The sequence below is a fragment of the Pieris rapae genome, chromosome 3, assembly GCF_905147795.1.
Source record: "Pieris rapae chromosome 3, ilPieRapa1.1, whole genome shotgun sequence".
Taxonomy (NCBI): domain Eukaryota; kingdom Metazoa; phylum Arthropoda; class Insecta; order Lepidoptera; family Pieridae; genus Pieris; species Pieris rapae.
In genome coordinates, this window is record NC_059511.1 from 454,442 (window position 1) to 472,379 (window position 17,938).

Here is a 17,938-nt window from a genome sequence, read left to right on the forward strand (position 1 = left end):
GAGTGACGATTGATCTGCGATCCCTCCGATATGGAACTCTCAACGCACTCTTAACAATTTTGACGCATGTTGAGAGTTTTTTGTTGCAAAACAACCGGAAATCCGGCTAAAGATTGAAACGCGTTGCGTGGATAATATATAATGCATTTATGATTTAGTTGTGGTATACAATTATGAAAGACGTATTTACCATTATAGTCAAATCTGTGTTTATTTTTGTTATTACTATGAATAAATGAACCCTCGAACGGGTATTCGAACCCCGGCTGTGCCGCCATATAAACGTTGGCTCATATGATGGAGTGCAACATCGTATTGAGACCGGAATTTAAGATCCTGAAGAAATGTACATTTGTGCTTGATACACGTGTGCCTAAAACTAACCAATAAAGCAAACACAAAAATATCAGTGTAATAATAATGTTTAATCTATGGCAGTTACGAGAATTTGTTAAGTGTATTTTTTATGCCTGCCAATGAATTACCATATCTGTTCCATATCCTTTTATATTTTAATTGTGAGTCTATTAACCTTTCGCAGAGCTTTTACATGTCTATACATAATATTATTTATATTTTTTCCTTTACATTTTATTGCATTTCATTTTAGTTATAGTTACATGTTATTTTGAGTTTCTTTTTCTTAATTTTAAGCACTTTTTGTACTTTAGGTGTAGGTGTTCTTTTTTTATTGTTCCATATTAGGGTTGCCTGGTAGAAATCGCTTATTAGCGATAAGGCCACCCGTTGCCTAATAGCTTATACTTAACTTAAATTATACTTAATTACTTTTTGTTTTTTTTATATGTATAGTTATGTATATTATGGTAGCGAAGTAAAAAAAATTAGAATCATTTAATGAATATTTATTTATTTTTTGACGTTCATAAGTGTACATTATGTTACCTATTTCAATAAATGATTTTCTGTTTTTTTTCTGTTGTTTTTTTTGTTTAAAATAAATAAATAAATACTACTGGTAATGTAATGGCTAACAGTTGAAGTACATACAAGTGTGTGTAGGTGTGTAAAAATGCGTAGCAATGGTTTGTCGTAGTGTTTCGTAGTCATCGGCCGGTCCACATCAGATCGTAGCGCGTCTACACTTTGTGGTTACAGTGTTAACGTAGAACTCGTTAATTAATTACTATTCGTATTGTGTTACCTATAAGTATTATTTTCAATATATATAGTCGAATTTTACTTAAAAAAAATACCTTTGAAACATACAATAGAATATTAAAGTTGCTCGTTTTATGTTTTCCTGTATCATTGTATGTTATTTACTAATGATTATACTTAAGTACGTGTATGTATTTTAGGATACGATTTAGAATGTCCTTAGAATGTGTCCAAGAAATTACTTTAGTTTGCCATCGTCCGGAATAAGTATTGAAAAATGATATTTTGAATAATAAATCTTAAAAACCCTGAAAAGTAACATAAAACGCGACAGTTAGTTTACGTAATTAATAATTTTTAAAATTAAATTGGTCCGGTCGATGTGTTTGTTCAAATTTAATTTAGTAAATGAAATTCTCTAAAACTGCTCACTCATTGACACATACGTGGAACGAGGTTCGCCGGGAAAGCTAGTTTTATATAAAAAAAAGTCACGGACGCACACTCGTATATAAATTTAAACCGATGTAACCGATACCGTCACAAATAAAGTCATAGGATGTTTCAATTGTTTGCATTTGAGGTCGATTTTATGTGCATTATTAATTGTTCTGCGTTATGATGTTGCATTCTATTTAATATTCAGAACAAGGCTATTTTCAATTTCCGTGCGAAAGTCTATTTCTACTAGCACCGTAGCAATACAGTTCAACGAGCCAGAGAGTAATAAATTTAGTCTGGAGATCGCCAAATCTACTACAATCGAATTCTTAGATTTTCTTAGGTATAATTTATATTTTGCATATTTTTGGAATGTTAACAGTGCTTAGTCGCTTGGTACTGTCCCAAGTGCTGAAAGCGGTCTTTCAGCATACCCGATCCCGATAAAAAAGGCGATAGATCTGATCATCTCACTATCGCCCAACAGCTATTACCTCCATTGTCTTCCAAAATATTGGAAACAATTATTAATGGCCAGCTACTGCGGTATCGAGAGGGCCACCAGCTGATTAGCAGTTCTCACTTATCAGTACGGTCTTCGCCGAGGTCCCTTGGCTGGTAATATTCCACACACTGATCTTTACAAATCTATGGGCAGAGCTAGGCAGAGGCTAGATCGAATCGTCAACTACCAACCTCTTTCCGAGCGGCTTGATATTTTGGCGTTGCGCCTTTGTGCAGATGTGGGGTATTTCTGCTTCTTCTACAACATTAACCATCGTGAGTGTTCGGATAAGCTGCAGCTAAATTTCTTCATAGAATGTTGGGGGAGAATACAAATAGTCAAATACCCGTAACACCTCCACGTCTATCGTTCCACTACTGATAATCGTTATTTAAGGCAGTTTTAACCGCGGACCACCATCATGTGGAACCAGCTACCTGAAGTATTTCCAAACCAATACAACTTAGGGTCCTTCAAGAAAAGAGCGTACCAATTTCAAAAATTATGTATATAAATACACAAACAGCTTAATAAGCTGATGCGCGCGTAATTTGAGATTTGGAGAAAATATCCAATTAAATTAAGTTTTAAGAGTTCATGATGCAATGATTACACTTTCCGGAAGCCTATTCCATTCGGCCACTACCCGGTTTTGGAGAGAGTTCTTTAGGGAATTTGTGTTATGTTCAGTGGTCTGATCTCATCAGATGTTCAGAGCCAGCCAATCTTCTGCTCAATATTGTGTTACAATGGTGGCGTCCGATAGTTTAAAATTATTCAAACAATTCAAGTTACCACTAATCTATTAATAATACTAATCACCTATCTTCTTAATATATATATATATAAATTACGTATCACGTTTTTTGTCCGCTATGGACCCCTAAAATAACGAACCGATATAATCAAATTTGCACACCATGTGCAGTTTGATTTTACTTAAAAACAACAGATGGCACTGTGTTAAAAGTACCAACGTTTCAGATAAGTTCTCCTACCGTTTCTCTTGAATAGTTTACTACTATGTAACAAAAACATTAGCCACAGCAACGCTTGGCCAGTCTGCTAGTATAATATATATCTGTCCCAAAATTAAACGCGTTTATTTTGTAATAAAACTTTATTTCAGATTATACTTAGAAAGTGGACGGTCTAATAAACTTTGTGTCCCTTCAGTAAACGATAGGGTGAATAGTTAAATAGTAATTATATTTTAGTCCTTTATGCATAATTCTGGGTTTTTAACACTGTTTTTATCAAATAACAAAGAAGAATCTTCAGAATGTGCTAGTTTTAAGTGACGTCGTAAGTTAGAGGCACGACTCAGACGCAATCCACAAACACAGCAAACATGCGGTTTCTCACCACCATGCGTCATGAGATGTTGCTTTAAATCTTGACGGGTGATAAAGGCACGCCCACATGTATCACAATCAAAATTTCGTTTTCCTGTATGTTTACTAAAATTCAAAAAATGGATAAAAATTAATATGTGTAATATATCTGGAATTAAACTATTTACCAATTTTAAAGACAATCTCTAATGGCCATATAAAAGTTTAATTTACATCATTTGCAGTAAGAGGTTTAAAAAATCTATGACAACACTGATAATATTTTAAATTTTATTACCATATATGATATTGCAAATGGCCTATAGTTCTGAATTGCTTAGGGCAAAGATGGCACTGGTAAGGTAACTGACCAGTATGCTTTCGGTTATGAGCTATCAGGCCAGCTGAATGGGCAAAACCCTTACCACATGTTCCACAGTGAAATGGTTTTTCACCCTGAAAAACATTAGATAATGTAATAATAAAAAAACTTAAACTCAGATAACAAGTCATACATACAGTGTGTGTCCTTTTATGCACATTCAAGGTTTCTGATAATGAAAAGCTTTTATCACACTGATTACATGAGAACGGGCGTTCTTTGGTATGTGTTACTAGATGAGTTCTAAGTCTATATCTGTAACAATACAATTAACCAGGAAATCATTTCTTTCAGTATTTTGCTCCCATTTAAAATATCTTTCATAGACCAATTTTATGAAAAAGTACCTGGAGGACATAAATTTTCCACATATGGTACATTGATGTTGCCTTTCAGCTTTTGTATTATTATAAGTCTCATTGTTTTTTACCGCTGTACCATCTTGTGTTACTTGCAGAACAGATTCTTTCTTATCCTCACTTAATTTGTTGCATAGCTTCTTGGAATTTAGTTCTTTAAACTTTTTTTCTGACTGTTGACATAATTCTATAAATTCAATGCATTTATTCAATCGTTTGGTACATTTTAAACAAATAAGTTTTGAAAACCCATCCATTTTATCTATCTGTAATGTAACCATGATAAATATTACCAAAAATTAACCAGAGTGTTAATTTAAAAGATTTTTAAAAATTAGATGAATGCATAATTATTATAATCAGTTTCACTCACGCTTATGTTTGCTATTGCTATTAACTTTGAGCTTATAGTACCATTCCGTAGATTTTCAAATAAACTTTTAAAAGAATAAGTTTTGCTGCTTTGCAGACAGATTCGGCATATATTTCCAAAATTTACAGGAGTCTCGTTCATCCTTAACTATTTGTGTATTTGTTTATAAACTTTTTATTATATTAGAACATAATGTGTAATTGAATATACGCCATTTATTACAATTTTTCTTTATTTTAATTACAATTTTAGGTCCAGCAGTTGCAGTTCCTTAAATTTCCTTGTAAATAATTAATTTGCAAGTATGAAAGTTATATTTCCTAAACATGAGTCTGATTGGTGTATTGTAGATTCTTCATAATAAACGTCAAATCCATACAGTATATATACATCACATCCAGACGAAAGTCGAGACTCTGGATATCGACTAGTTATTGTCAATATACAAACAGATTAAAAGTTTAAAAAATAAATTTAGAATATCCCGAGTGTTAACTACTGCTATGGCATGTTCTATCTTGTTATATATCACAACCCATTTTTATCTTTGTTAATTGTTTTATTCTTCTCAAACAACAGTAATTAATTTATATTCTTATAGAAACGCCCAAGTAAAAAATACATAAATCTTCAGTCGTCTTTTTAATTTTGCCATCAGAGAGAGTCCTGTGGGCTTATAAATAAACTTATTTTAACTATCATAGTAATATAATATATTGCATTTTACAATAAACGACAAAAAATATTAAACTTAAAATAAAAACTTATTTCCAATACATAAAAAAATAGTCAAACTATAGTCGTCAAAAAGACTTCTTTCCATATCCTCAATAAAAAACGTTAATGGAATTTCATCGGGAGATTCAAATTTGAAATTTAGTTCAACGAATTTTTCAATTGTCATTCTCGTCGTATAACCCTAGTTTTAATTTTCTTTGCGCAATTATAGAAGTACTAAAATATTTATTGTGTTGAGAAATCGAAAAAGCTTATTAGATACTCAGTTATAATAGTATAAATAGAGAGGAAACTGTTAGACTAATATATTTGAGCACAAAGACTTACGATCAACATGTCTGCTCGAGACATTTATTATTCTGAGAAATATTATGACGACGATCACGAATACAGGTATATCCTTATTACTTATTATTCAAAAGCTTATATCGAGTAGTATAATTAATAACATTACGGCTAGAGTGAAGAAAGTTTATATGTAAAATAACTACATTATTTGCTTTGATAGTGCATTTATGGGTACACGTTTCTTAATCTTAATAACATGTTATTGCTCTACTTCAAATGAGAAATGCCATTTCTCGATAGATGAATGATTTTCATGTGGAATTAGTATTTTTACTTTTCCTTAAAAAAGATGGTTAAAAGTAGTTACTAACTATTGTTTTTTCTTTTCAGGCATGTGGTGTTACCAAAGGAGATGGTAAAGCTTATTCCAAAAAACCACTTAATGAGTGAGGACGAGTGGCGCAGTATTGGTGTGCAACAAAGCCATGGATGGGTACACTATATGACACATCAGCCAGGTGAATTTCTTTAAGAGCTTGTTAACCTATATATTAATTATGATATAATAAAAGTATAATAGCATTAATTATTAATTCATGGTTTACTCTTAGTACACATACACGTCATTTATTTGTAATTAAAACATTATTATATATGTTTATTATTTCTGAATAAATAATAATAAATTGGCTATGAAAGACATAAAATATTCATCTGTTATAATAGACAGTATAATACAAAGTTTTCTTCAACATAAAACATAAGGTTATTATTTTCCAGAGCCTCATATTCTACTGTTTCGAAGAAAGAAGCCTCAAACGCAGAACAATTAATTTTTAATTTACAAAAATAATCTAGATGTAATATTAATTTAAGTTTGCTCATAACAAATTTTTTTAATTATGCAAGTTTATTGATGTGGTCAACTTCTGCATTACTCGTCTTGTAGCTAACTTAGATACATAATCCAACATATTAGGCTTAACAGTGTTCTCAGTACAAAAATATGTCAATTTGTTATAAGCTACTATGATCTTCATTCCTGATTTTAAGTCATTAATTTATAAGTTTTTTAACTCAAATCATAAATAATGTATAATTATCATTCTTAGCAGTAATTTATTATATTTAGTTTGACAAGATATAATTATTGCAGCTTCTCTGAGCAATGGTAATGCTCATTTAGCACTCTTTTAAGAATATGGTTTGTTAGTTTTAATCAAATTTTGTACAAATAAATGTTTGGTGCTATGTTACTGGTGCTTTTCTCTCTTGCCTTTCAATATTTCATGTCTTAAAATTTTTAGATCACATGCATTTTAACCAATCTTTTTCATTGTGGTTAACAGATAAAAAAGTTAACAAAATAAAGAAATTGACCATTAAATATGAAACATTGTTGGTTAATTATGTTATGTTAGGTGGGTTCTTCTAAACTAGGCATTACATTTATGAGTTACAGTGGGACCTTGATATATACATGTTTGCGATACGACAAACTGAGTAAGTTATATTTTTTTAGCAAGCACCTTTGAGATAAGAACCTCACACTAAAATCACTACACTTACAGTATTTGCCACATCAGACTTCAACCTGATAGCTTGTTTCTCTTGTTTTCAAAGTATTTTTAATAAGTAGGCTTTGCATGTTTCTATTTTTGTACCATTACAAAATATCATATTTATTGTTATAATCATGGGTCAAGTAAATGATGTCTACTGAGTTGTGAAATGTGTGTTTTCTTATACAAAACATTTAACAACTGAGGTGTTGTTTTGGGTGTTGTAACTGCATTTAAATTAATCAATTATGGATCAAATTAGATTGTATATCAAGGTACCAATGTATTCTGAATGACAAAGATAACTTTTATTTTGGTAGGGGAGCCCACGATGCTAAATGGGGATTTACTCGAGCGTCGTGGAGACCTATTGGGTTCCAAAGCTTAGATGATAAGAAGAAAAAAATGTTATATGATATATTTATTTTCATCAGTGGGGAAAGCGGCTATAGATTTTTAAATATGTAAAAAAAAACTGTTGCATGGACATACTCGAGCGCGTCAGATATTGATAGCATCAATGTCCTTCGTATTTTTAATAATGTACGTATGTTAATCTGATCATTTGCATGATGCAGATGGTTGTACGTAAGGGTTGAAAATGAAATAAAAAATTATCGAGCCGTCAGGTTTTCTAAGGGGGTGTTAAGTGCACCAAAAAAAAAGCTCTTATTCAATAATCTGACGATTTCGATCTGACGCAAACTCTATTTATTATCTAATTATAATGTGCAAAAAAAATTCGGCATTTTGAAATACTCAAGCGCGTCAGATAAAGATATATATGGTTCAGATTTATGTTCTAAACGTACTGTCTCATAATCTGACGATTATCTAGAGGGATTTGCCTGATCTGACAAAAAAAATATTAGAAAAACGGTTCACCCTAAAGGCCATCCCTGCAATTCCATTCCTGGGAGCTTAAAATTGTACTTATGAGCTTGCTGAGTTCAAAGAAATAATATTTCTATGCGTTTGAGCTCTCCCAGCTCGAAAGTCTGATAGAAGTTTCATAGAACACTATTTTTGAAATTTTCAAACCCCAATAACTTTTGAATGGATCAAGCAATTTCAATTTCCCGCGGTTGACGGCGATCGACGCATTTTTTAAGCTCTAATTATTTAATTTCACCAAAAACGATAATCCGATATGAAATATCGAAGTTATGTGAAAGAAACACTTTTTTCGGTTTTCTTTCGTTCACGATATCTCTCGAACGAATCAACCGATTTTGACCAGTTTGGTGGCGATCGACGTCGTTTTTCAAGCTCAAAATATGTGGATTAGTTTTTTAAGTTGATGGATAAAGCCGTTTAAAAGTTATTGCAAAAAAACAAATTGTTATTTTTTTGAGATTTTTCAAAATCTATCGGTCCGAATCGGTTCAAATTTACATGAAAATATCTCATTTTGAGGGAAACGCGGCGAAGGAAATGTAGGCATCACGCAGCTGCACGCGTTTATCGCACGAACTTTATCGACGAAATTTTGTTATTTCGTCTTGCGGAAATCGTCAGATTATATATTTTTCAATATTCTTCAATTATTTCATTCAAAATAAAAAAAAATTTAGCTACGCTCGAGAATGTCAAGATGACGTGTTTTTTTTACAACTTTGCTGCCCTCCCCTTTCTTTACGTCACTCTCAAATCGTCAGATTAGTGGAATATACACTTTTTAGGATGTGATTAACTCACACTACCTTAATCTGACGCGCTCGAGAATGTCTGATGTTAAATTTTTTTTTACTAATCTGATCCTGTATCCTTTACGGGCGGCCTTATATTATATGGGCCTCATATTTGGTGGAGGTACTTAACCGGGTACAAGGTATCCCCCTGTATATTAATCTGCCGCGCTTTAGTAAATTCCAAAATCCCCTCTTGGGCTCCCCTACTATTTTAAAAGGAGTCTTTGTAATAATAGTCTGATATTCTTTGCTCTTAAATTGTTGCTTGGATTAAAAATAAAAAACAAATTTACAATGAGTAGAACATCAAACGAAATGTTCAATAATAACAATACTAAAATGTATTATGTCAAATCAATGCATTTTTGACATAAGTCTAAGGTTGTAGATGCCTGCGCCAGGTTTGCCATCTGGTGTTGTTGATACTGAATTACCAAGTTTTAATTTTAACTTAAATAAGTTAATTATATGCCAAATTTTAATAAATACTTTATTTTCTCTTTTTCTTAGCACTAGGAGACAGAGGCCCTTTTGTTTCTGGTTGTGAGAATTCCACAGACTCAACTTTAATATCTTCAGTTGATACTGTATCTAATAAATCTAGACCTTGTAACTGCTCTTGTTCCAAACTGTGTAGCATTTGAAAACCAGGTTCTAATGAAGGAGTGAATGCACTGTCTAAGGCGGCAGGGAAATGCAGCTCTGGGACTTCTTCAAGTTTTAACTGAGGTGCTACATCTCCAATGGTTAGCGCTTCACACTGTGACCGTAAATGATCACATTTCTTTTTTATTTTATGATGATATCTTACTACACGATTCTCATAAAAGTTATGAAGATTTCCAACATTTAAATCTGCTAATACTTTTGAAATGATGTCTGGGAACCCTGATTTAATACCACTTGCTTGTCTGTCAGTGACAGTTCTCATCAATTTACACAGGTTTGTTAAATAGAAATCCAAAGAATCTGCTACAGCATTAAGAGCTGTGTTGGTGCATGTAGCAACTCCAACATGCCCAATACTTATAGCTGCACATTGCTTTAAAGCTCTTCTGTGACATTCAGGAGTAAAGGGTAAAATCACCGGACCTTTACCGAGTGAAAAATCACAATACTCTTTAGGAAGAAAATTTATTGGAGTAGAAGCTATATGCTCCATTTCCACATCTGGCATTGGAGGAGGATTGGGCAAGCTTAATGCATCTAGTCTTGCTCCTTCAAATACTGCATTTTCAGTTTGCTCTAAAATAGCTGATAATTGTCTAGCATAGGAATGAAGTTGAATTGTGTGAGTTATAAGATTGGGTTTCGGTAGTTCGACGGGAGAACACTTTACAGTGATGGGAATTTCCGGAATATTTTGCATCCCAAGTTCAATAATTGGATTAAAGTTAACACTTTGCAGTACTGCCTCATTGGGCTCATCGTCTTCAAATTCACCCCAAAGTTTTCCTGTTGACATATTAGGTGCAGAATACCTTTTAAGGTATATTTAATGTTAGATTGTGATGATGATGTTAAACTAAGTTTAGAAATCAGGACGATTTGCACAGATGAGTTATTATATTTGATAATTCGTTATACATTTACAAACCGTACACACAACAGTATTGTGTATGCAACTCTGCAAAATAAACTTTTGTTTATTATATAAATGATTCAACTAATTTCAACTCAAAGGATGGAATTGGAAACCAAAATTGTAACTTGAAGTTTAAAACACAGATACTATATTAAAACCATAGACTCAACATTTAGAATACTTTTTTTTAAAATAATTTTATGGCCTGGTAACGAGACTATGGGTGTTCTATATTTTGATAAATCACAACCCATTTTTATCTTTGTTAAATTGATATATTTCTTCACAAACAACAGTAATTAATTTATATTCTTATAGGAAGGCTCATAGGAAAAATACATGCTCACTCATCTTAAAAGTCTGTTCTGAGTCACGACTCACGTCTGTTTTCTTCTTTTCTAAGTGTCCTGTATTTATATTGCCACATACATCACAATCGTATAGAAAATACTACACCATATAGTATGTACATTTTTAGTGCGTATCTACGATACGCTACAAGACCTTTAAGCCTTTAGAATATAATGTCGAAGGTAAAGGCAAAATAGAAGTGTCGACTGTCGAGTGATCGTTTAACTCACTTCCAAAATTAATATAATATTCCCAAAATGCGGATAATTGGAAGCGTATTTTCCTGATTTGAACCACATCATGTTTGTTTGTTCTCGGCGCGACCCGTTAACTCTTCTCGAAGGTCTTATTTCCCTTCAACAATATCCTGTTTTATTGCAACAATGGTTCCACGTGTAATTATAAACTTTTAGCAGCTTTTATCTTATTTAAGTAATTATATAAAAACAACAAGGTGAACGTGTAAATATTTTTTCTAACACTCCTTCTAAGATCAAATTTTATAGAGATAGATAAAATAGGAGTAGTAAGAATAATAATTACATATTTTAGCCGCTTTCCTGTTTTAACAACAACAACGCTGGCAAAAACGCTGCACATCTCCGTGACGTTTCTAATCCAATTGCCTGAAAAGCTAAACGAAATAAATTAAAATAAATAATTTTAGACTTAGTATGTTATTAGTTATTATAAATAGAACCAGAGCGAATCTTTATATTCGTTTTTGAATGTGCCCGAATAAGAAATTCTGATTGTTTCTATCTTCTAATTATTTAGTCACAATATTCATATGAGGTGGTTGGTACAATAGAAAATATAATGGCTTACGACGTTAAAGTTTAGCAAAGAATATTATTCCACATAGGTTATAGGTATATTACTTATATGTACTTATTATATACGTTATAACTTAACTGTAAATCCGGTTTCAACTTTCTAAGAGACTCAAACACCACAGTCGCGTCATTAACGCGCTTGAAATTGCTATTATTAATATATTGTACATATTTTAAATATCAAATAATAGTTATTAGTGTGAAACAAAGTGAACTGAGTAGTCTTAATAGCAAAATAAATATGGTGCTTAAACTATACCACTATCCGTTGAGTTCTCCGTCAAGAGGAGCTTTTATGTCAATTAAAGCTATAAATGTACCGGTAGAAATAATTCATATTGATTTATTGAAAAAGGAGCAACTCAGTGAAAGTTTTGTAAAAGTTAACCCTCAGCACTGCATACCGACTATAGATGACGACGGTTTCGTGTTATGGGAAAGTAAAGCAATTGCCTGTTATTTGGCAGAAAAACATGAAAGACATGATTTGTATCCTACGAATCTTAAGCACCGTGCTCTTGTAAATCAGAGAATGTATTACGATAGCTCCATGTTGTACCCCCGTATAAGGGCCATAAATGTATGTTCATTTATTATTTATTTGACGTTTAATTATTTTTTTTTTTATTTTTATTATTTTTTTATTCACTTTTAATTTTCAGTATCCCATTCTATTTCAAGGTGTTAAAGAAATAAAGAAGCCGTTAAAAGATGATCTAAATAACCAACTAAGATTTTTAAATCAGTACCTGAATGAGAGCAAATGGGTTGCAGGTGACCAAATGACACTCGCTGATATAGCAATTGCTGCATCAATATCAACTCTTGCAGTAGGTTTTTTTATAAATTAATCTCTTTACTTAATTTGTTTATTCTTTTAATTTATTGATTGAAATTCTTGTGTCAAAGTAATTGCTTGCTTTTAAACTGTTCTATATTTCAGGCTATTGATTGGGATTTTAATGAATTTCCCAACATTAATAGATGGTTAAAAAATTGTGAATCAATTCCTGGCTTTGAAGACAACAAAGAGGGTGCTCGTGTATTTGGGAATGCTGTGAAAAAGAATTTGCAGCAATAATAACATATATTTATTATAAACATTCTTATTTATTTTTATACTTGGTTTATTATGTTAACAATACTTTTGAATAAATGTAAACATAAACAACAGTAATTATTACTCTATATCTTCATATTAATATGGTCTATAAAAGCTAATAATGAAAGATTAATAGCTTCAATAGACATGAAAAAAAATGTATAACCAAACATAATATATTCAAATTTGAACCTTAAGTTGTCACAGTAAAGTTGTAAGTGGCTATAACAATGAAAATTACTATCTAATCTAGACCTATTCATGTGGCAAACCTATACATTCTAATGACTTCTTACTTAACATTAAAAGTGTGTTGAAGTGCAGTTAAAATTAAAATGGGGTTAAAACTTTATCATTATAGTGTCAGTGGCCCATCCCGGGCAGCATACATGACCATTAAAGCTATTGGATTAGAAGTTGAAGTTGTAATAGTTGATTTAATGAAACAGGAACAACTTAAAGAAAATTTTCTTCAGATTAACCCCCAGCACTGCGTACCGACAATTGACGATGATGGTTTTGTTTTATGGGAAAGTAAGGCGATTGCCTGCTATTTGGCCGAGAAACATGGGAGGGATGATCTCTATCCAAAAGATTTAAAGCACCGTGCGCTTGTGAATCAAAGATTGTATTTCGATAGTGCTACTTTGCTACCGCATATACGTGCTATTATGGTAAGAATATCCCTGGGGAATAGGGTAGGCTAAGTTACTGAAATACGTCAAGTACTTAAAAGTCACATGATTGATAGTCACGAAGTGCCATATCTAATGAAACGTGACTCATGATTTACTGATTAAACTGTATCTAGGTTACTTACTTACATTCTTATTAAGTAGGTTTTTTTAGAAAAAGTGGGTAAAGGGCAGGAGGTGCACCTGACGATAAGTGATACCGTCGACCGCTCATGGAGATTGGAGATTCACAATGCCGGAAGATTCGAATCTAGTTGAAATATATTTCAATATTATTTAAATAGATTTCAACAAAATTCGTTCGTCTTTTAAACATAATTTAGCTTGAAAGAACTCTTTTTTAAGATTACCAACTATACTTATTTACTAAGTTTTGTACCTACTCCTTTTTCCCAAACCTCTTTTAAAATCTTGTGCCTACTCTGTATAATTTTATAGTCATTTTTTTTCTTAATGTTTTAATAGAAAATTCCTTGCTGTCCAGGCATTAATTCTGCTGTTGACAGGATATTATCACTTGGGAATTATTATTGCAGTAGTGAGTAGCCGCATCTTTATGCAAAATATTATCTTTCGTCTTAACAGCAAAATTCTAGTTATTTGGATGTGGCTACATTATTAGACAAACACCCTCATTTAGCAAAAAAATCCACTCGGAAGAAAAATATGCTTTTATCGTTTTTCTTTTTTTTTTAACTATGAAATACTTGCTAACTCTTTTTGAACAAAAAATTAATAATCACCTTCCTTTACCTTATATTTTTGGATAAATAATTTAGTATCTTTGCAGCATCCCATTTTATTCCAAAATGTTAAAGAAATAAAGAAGCCATTGAAAGATAATTTATATGTTCAACTTGGATTTCTAAATGGCTTTCTGAGTGAGAGTAAATGGGTGGCTGGCAATGAATTAACTGTTGCAGACATATCCCTTGCATCTTCTATGGCTACAGTTATGGTTTGTATTGACATTATAATAATATTTATTGATTTATCAGGTGTAGTAGGTTGTTTTATCACTTACTAAAATATCTGACTAAATTTTAAAAGTTTTTATTGCAGGCTCTTGATTGGGATTTGTCCAACTTGCCCAATATTGGTAGATGGTTCAAGCAATGTGAAAATATACCCGGATTTGAAGAAAATTTGAAAGGGGCAAAGCTTTACGGTGATGCTGTCAAAAGAAACCTACAACTATAGATAATTATTTATTATCCCTTAATTAATTATAAATAAACATTTATTTCTTATTTATAAAATTTAAGGACTAATTGGTTCTCATTCTTAACCCTTCTCTTTATAATTAGTTTTGATTTATAGCCTTTATTTAACATAATTTGTTTTACTTCCTCTGGAATGTTTTCTTCAATGAGCAGAAGGTAGAAAATGCCGTGGTCTGTTAATGTCTTTGGTATTAAATCCAATAATTTATCTATCACCTCTCTTCCTTTGTTACCTCCAGCCCAGCTTGCTTCAATACCATTGCTCATACACTCCTCTGAGCCAGTTACAACATATGGAGGATTGAAAATAACAATATCAAACTTTTTATTTAGAAAACACATAGCTAGGTTCATATTAACACACTCCAGACCAACCCTATTGTGAAGAGCAGTACTTTTAGACATTAAACAGGCTTTGAAATTGACATCTGTACAAAAGTATAAGGAATTTGGTAATGCCATGCCCAGGGCTGTTATGACAACACCACTTCCAGACCCTATTTCAAGGCATGAAAAGGGGTTAAATGATTTTAAAAAGTTTAATTCTTTCTCCAAAGCATCTATAAGGAGGAAACTGTCCTCTGCTGGTTCATAGACATGTTGAAAATCATCTTTATTAATATGCTCTTGGTGTGGAGTTTCCATTTTAGTTGATACTACCTTGACTTGATATTATGGAACTGGTACTTTGTTCTGGCTCTGATTGTTCTGGTTGTAGAACAGCCTTATTCTTATTGATCATTTGTCTTATTTCATTTAATCTGTCCTGTAACAAAAAGATAAATTAGTACTATGTTCCTAAATCCTAATCCAAGATTCAGAGTCCACATTCAGTGCTAAGAATGACTAATTGCTGAATTTTATCCTTTTTAATCTTATGGGCAATTGTCTGGATAAATTCTAAAGCATATGTGAGAGGATAATCTATGTCAAATGCAATGTTTTTGACATCCTGGTGTCATATTTGTATCAATTTTAGAATATAGAGATCAGGGCCAGGTCTGAGGCTAGGTTATAAGGTCACTAGAAATAATGGAAGTTAATTCATGTATGCAATTTAACTATTATTTGCTAAAAACTACATTAAGTAGAGACCTAATACTAAAAAAACAGCATATATTACCTGTGAAGCTTGTAAAACATTTAAAACAACAGTAACTTTGTGTTTGCATGCAATTAGTTTTTTCACATAAGGATCCAAATTTGGATGATTGACTAAGGCATCTCGTACCCTCTCCAACTTCTCATTAAGTGACTCAATCTGCTGTTTCAGTTCTAATTGAGCAATTCTAAAAGTAAAATACAGAATTAGAAATATATAGCCCATATAAAGAATATAAATTATGTAGACAATATTAATTCAGTTTAACAGTAAACAAAATTATAGGGTTCTTTACTGGAGTTGGAAGGAGCAAGAGTAAATTATATATTTATCAACCTTGTGGCTCGTACTCTATCATCCAGTTGATCTACAGTTGGCTTCAAAAGTCCTAAAAGTCCTTCAGCAAGAGTGTCTCTTGTTGGATTGTCACATAAATTGCCTGTATTTTCATCAGCAGAAGTTGTAGTACTTTCGGTATCATCCATTTCAATAAATCTTGGGGCTCATGCTGTAAGCTAAATATGTAGTAAGTTTATACCTTCTTATTATATATTATGAGTAAGCCAAGAAGCCTTATCAACTTTTAAAAACTTTAAAATAAAATATCAATAATATGAACTAAATGTTTAATTTTTTCATACTTATATCTTTTTTCTTTAACGTATCTACTATCTTCAAGTTACATTGAAAAATCTTTATATTGACAATTGACATAAAATACTATACAGAAATAACAACACAATTCAGTATTCTTATACGTATAAACGTCAAAAACATGTTTTATTTTCATGTTCGGGAGACAAACTTTGCTCTATAGTCCGCGCCATTCCCGCATTCATTGCTGACGGAATGTCGTGGTCCATGTAAAGCCGGGTCCACATTTGTATCATGTTGACGTATCACGATCAGTCGTATCAACTATTTGTATCATAAATATGGACGCTCATTTTGTCCATGTCGTATCTTTAAGGCGTATCTTGTAAAAAACACGTCCATACTTAGCAGAAGCTGTATCATGTCAGTGTATCGGCTTTTGCTTTACAAATATAGACGCTCACTTTTCTTCCGATGTATCATTTCCTGATACGCGTGTCTCTCAGTGTACCTTTCCCTTCTCGTACGGTTCAGTCATGTCTTCCTTCTCAAACGCTTTAGCCATGTCAGCAATTGCGCCTGTTATATTATCATTAATAGTATTTCACAACTTGATAAGTTTTATAAAACTTTCGTTTTCGCAGCTCATCTTGTTCCTTTTTCACTGCAACTAACAACTACTATACTTCGTTCAACAATGTTTATGAAATTGCATTCACATTCAAACTTGTTCGATACGACATGTATTCCCTTTGATGATCGCGAAAAAACCCACAATGGATGGTTCACCGTGTATCAAGTATCGTATCGCGATACAGTATCAAAATACGTCCACACCACCGATCGTGATACGCGTATCGGATACGAGGTGTATCAAGATACGCGGTTAGTGCGGATCGGGCCGTATCAGACACGGCGTGTATCATTAACGAGTATCATTGTGCGTCCAAACTAGCGATCATGATACGTGCCGAAGCCACGCAACGGAGATACGATACACCGAAATGATACAAATGTGGACCCGGCTTAACATCCTCCCTCGGGAGGGGGATGCCTAAGCCCGTTCGGTGCATAGGTATGTCCTCTTCGGGTAGTGTATGGGTTCGCTCAATGCTGATACGGGGCGGTAAGGGGGCGGCTGTATACTATAGCCCTTGATGGGGGCTTCAGCGGGCGAGGAGGCATAGACTCGACTCGCTGCGCGCAGCCAATGTGGAAAAGTGCCGACGAGAATCCTGGAACTAAATTAGACAGCTCCGCCATCTTGTTGTTTGTGAAGGGTGCGTTTATTGCGTGCGCCCTTTTGATACCTATGGAATTTGTTCAAAAGAGAGTCGCTGCCATGACAGGTAAATTTAAGGGTGACCAGAAGTTTAGTTTTGTGTAATACTGGGTAACATATTATTATCAGAGTTGAATTCCACCAGCGCGATTCTGAGGCCCAATCAATATTTTTATTGTTTCAGGTGTTTCTGTGAAAACTGTATATAATATTACAAAAGAAGCAAAAGTTGGAGCATGTACTTCGAAAAAATTGTTATTCCTGGAAAAAGCCGTCCGCAATCCAGAAAAATTGATTTGGATGATATGGATTTATGTGCTATCCGCCAGGAAATTCATTTCTTCTGTGTTGTGAAGTTGTCTACTGTAAATAA

At 32.8% G+C, this 17,938-nt stretch overlaps 6 protein-coding genes across 9 annotated transcripts; 3 read left to right on the forward strand and 3 right to left on the reverse strand.

Moving 5' to 3' along the window:
* Positions 1-3,175: 3,175 nt before the first annotated feature.
* Positions 3,176-4,856, reverse strand: LOC111002636 (zinc finger protein 891). Of its 2 annotated transcripts, none has more exons than XM_022272803.2 (5): positions 4,517-4,856; positions 4,132-4,409; positions 3,922-4,039; positions 3,701-3,858; positions 3,176-3,528 (listed from the first exon to the last, which is right to left on the reverse strand). In XM_022272803.2, the coding sequence occupies exons 1-5, from the start codon at positions 4,655-4,657 to the stop codon at positions 3,282-3,284; spliced, it is 942 nt and encodes a 313-aa protein (XP_022128495.2). In that variant the 5' UTR covers positions 4,658-4,856; the 3' UTR covers positions 3,176-3,281. The 2 variants fall into 2 exon arrangements, with proteins under 2 accessions (XP_022128495.2, XP_045490668.1); XM_045634712.1 differs by having other exon boundaries at positions 3,324-3,528; positions 3,774-3,858.
* Positions 4,857-5,370: 514 nt separating this feature from the next.
* LOC111002684 (cyclin-dependent kinases regulatory subunit) lies at positions 5,371-6,798 on the forward strand. The gene is made up of 3 exons (XM_022272879.2): positions 5,371-5,647; positions 5,933-6,060; positions 6,323-6,798. Exons 1-3 carry the CDS (start codon positions 5,589-5,591, stop codon positions 6,373-6,375), a joined length of 240 nt encoding a protein of 79 aa, XP_022128571.1. The 5' UTR covers positions 5,371-5,588; the 3' UTR covers positions 6,376-6,798.
* Positions 6,799-9,083: 2,285 nt separating this feature from the next.
* LOC111002679 lies at positions 9,084-10,509 on the reverse strand. Its single transcript, XM_022272871.2, has one exon. The coding sequence runs from the start codon at positions 10,258-10,260 to the stop codon at positions 9,286-9,288; it is 975 nt and encodes a 324-aa protein (XP_022128563.2). The 5' UTR covers positions 10,261-10,509; the 3' UTR covers positions 9,084-9,285.
* A 385-nt stretch (positions 10,510-10,894) lies between these two features.
* On the forward strand, positions 10,895-12,738 carry LOC111002681 (glutathione S-transferase 1). Its single transcript, XM_022272874.2, has 3 exons — positions 10,895-12,147; positions 12,230-12,397; positions 12,511-12,738. The coding sequence occupies exons 1-3, from the start codon at positions 11,809-11,811 to the stop codon at positions 12,646-12,648; spliced, it is 645 nt and encodes a 214-aa protein (XP_022128566.2). The 5' UTR covers positions 10,895-11,808; the 3' UTR covers positions 12,649-12,738.
* A 191-nt stretch (positions 12,739-12,929) lies between these two features.
* Positions 12,930-14,799, forward strand: LOC111002680 (glutathione S-transferase 1). Of its 2 annotated transcripts, none has more exons than XM_022272872.2 (3): positions 12,930-13,343; positions 14,155-14,322; positions 14,415-14,799. In XM_022272872.2, exons 1-3 carry the CDS (start codon positions 13,005-13,007, stop codon positions 14,562-14,564), a joined length of 657 nt encoding a protein of 218 aa, XP_022128564.2. In that variant the 5' UTR covers positions 12,930-13,004; the 3' UTR covers positions 14,565-14,799. The 2 variants fall into 2 exon arrangements, with proteins under 2 accessions (XP_022128564.2, XP_022128565.2); XM_022272873.2 differs by having other exon boundaries at positions 12,933-13,343; positions 14,427-14,799.
* LOC111002683 (SNAPIN protein homolog) lies at positions 14,560-16,404 on the reverse strand. 2 transcript variants are annotated; one of them, XM_022272878.2, is made up of 4 exons: positions 16,331-16,404; positions 16,026-16,204; positions 15,711-15,876; positions 15,103-15,353 (listed from the first exon to the last, which is right to left on the reverse strand). In XM_022272878.2, the coding sequence occupies exons 2-4, from the start codon at positions 16,172-16,174 to the stop codon at positions 15,234-15,236; spliced, it is 435 nt and encodes a 144-aa protein (XP_022128570.1). In that variant the 5' UTR covers positions 16,175-16,204; positions 16,331-16,404; the 3' UTR covers positions 15,103-15,233. The 2 variants fall into 2 exon arrangements, with proteins under 2 accessions (XP_045490388.1, XP_022128570.1); XM_045634432.1 differs by lacking the exons at positions 16,026-16,204; positions 16,331-16,404 and having other exon boundaries at positions 14,560-15,353; positions 15,711-15,853.
* Between the last annotated feature and the right edge of the window lie 1,534 nt (positions 16,405-17,938).

What these genes read in the sequence shown, in the direction of transcription:
- LOC111002636 (XM_022272803.2), bottom strand. Translation starts at nt 4,657, where the DNA reads ATGAACGAGACTCCTGTAAATTTTGGAAATATATGCCGAATCTGTCTG. An exon ending in TAGCAATAGCAAACATAAGC is followed by an intron (nt 4,410 to 4,516) that starts GTGAGTGAAACT and finishes GTTACATTACAG; the next exon opens with ATAGATAAAATGGATGGGTT. An exon ending in TGCATAAAAGGACACACACT is followed by an intron (nt 3,859 to 3,921) that starts GTATGTATGACT and finishes AATGTTTTTCAG; the next exon opens with GGTGAAAAACCATTTCACTG.
- LOC111002684 (XM_022272879.2), top strand. Translation starts at nt 5,589, where the DNA reads ATGTCTGCTCGAGACATTTATTATTCTGAGAAATATTATGACGACGAT. An exon ending in GACGACGATCACGAATACAG is followed by an intron (nt 5,648 to 5,932) that starts GTATATCCTTAT and finishes TTTTCTTTTCAG; the next exon opens with GCATGTGGTGTTACCAAAGG. An exon ending in CTATATGACACATCAGCCAG is followed by an intron (nt 6,061 to 6,322) that starts GTGAATTTCTTT and finishes ATTATTTTCCAG; the next exon opens with AGCCTCATATTCTACTGTTT.
- LOC111002679 (XM_022272871.2), bottom strand. Translation starts at nt 10,260, where the DNA reads ATGTCAACAGGAAAACTTTGGGGTGAATTTGAAGACGATGAGCCCAAT.
- LOC111002681 (XM_022272874.2), top strand. Translation starts at nt 11,809, where the DNA reads ATGGTGCTTAAACTATACCACTATCCGTTGAGTTCTCCGTCAAGAGGA. An exon ending in CCCGTATAAGGGCCATAAAT is followed by an intron (nt 12,148 to 12,229) that starts GTATGTTCATTT and finishes TTTAATTTTCAG; the next exon opens with TATCCCATTCTATTTCAAGG. An exon ending in CATCAATATCAACTCTTGCA is followed by an intron (nt 12,398 to 12,510) that starts GTAGGTTTTTTT and finishes TCTATATTTCAG; the next exon opens with GCTATTGATTGGGATTTTAA.
- LOC111002680 (XM_022272872.2), top strand. Translation starts at nt 13,005, where the DNA reads ATGGGGTTAAAACTTTATCATTATAGTGTCAGTGGCCCATCCCGGGCA. An exon ending in CGCATATACGTGCTATTATG is followed by an intron (nt 13,344 to 14,154) that starts GTAAGAATATCC and finishes GTATCTTTGCAG; the next exon opens with CATCCCATTTTATTCCAAAA. An exon ending in CTTCTATGGCTACAGTTATG is followed by an intron (nt 14,323 to 14,414) that starts GTTTGTATTGAC and finishes AAATTTTAAAAG; the next exon opens with TTTTTATTGCAGGCTCTTGA.
- LOC111002683 (XM_045634432.1), bottom strand. Translation starts at nt 15,232, where the DNA reads ATGGAAACTCCACACCAAGAGCATATTAATAAAGATGATTTTCAACAT.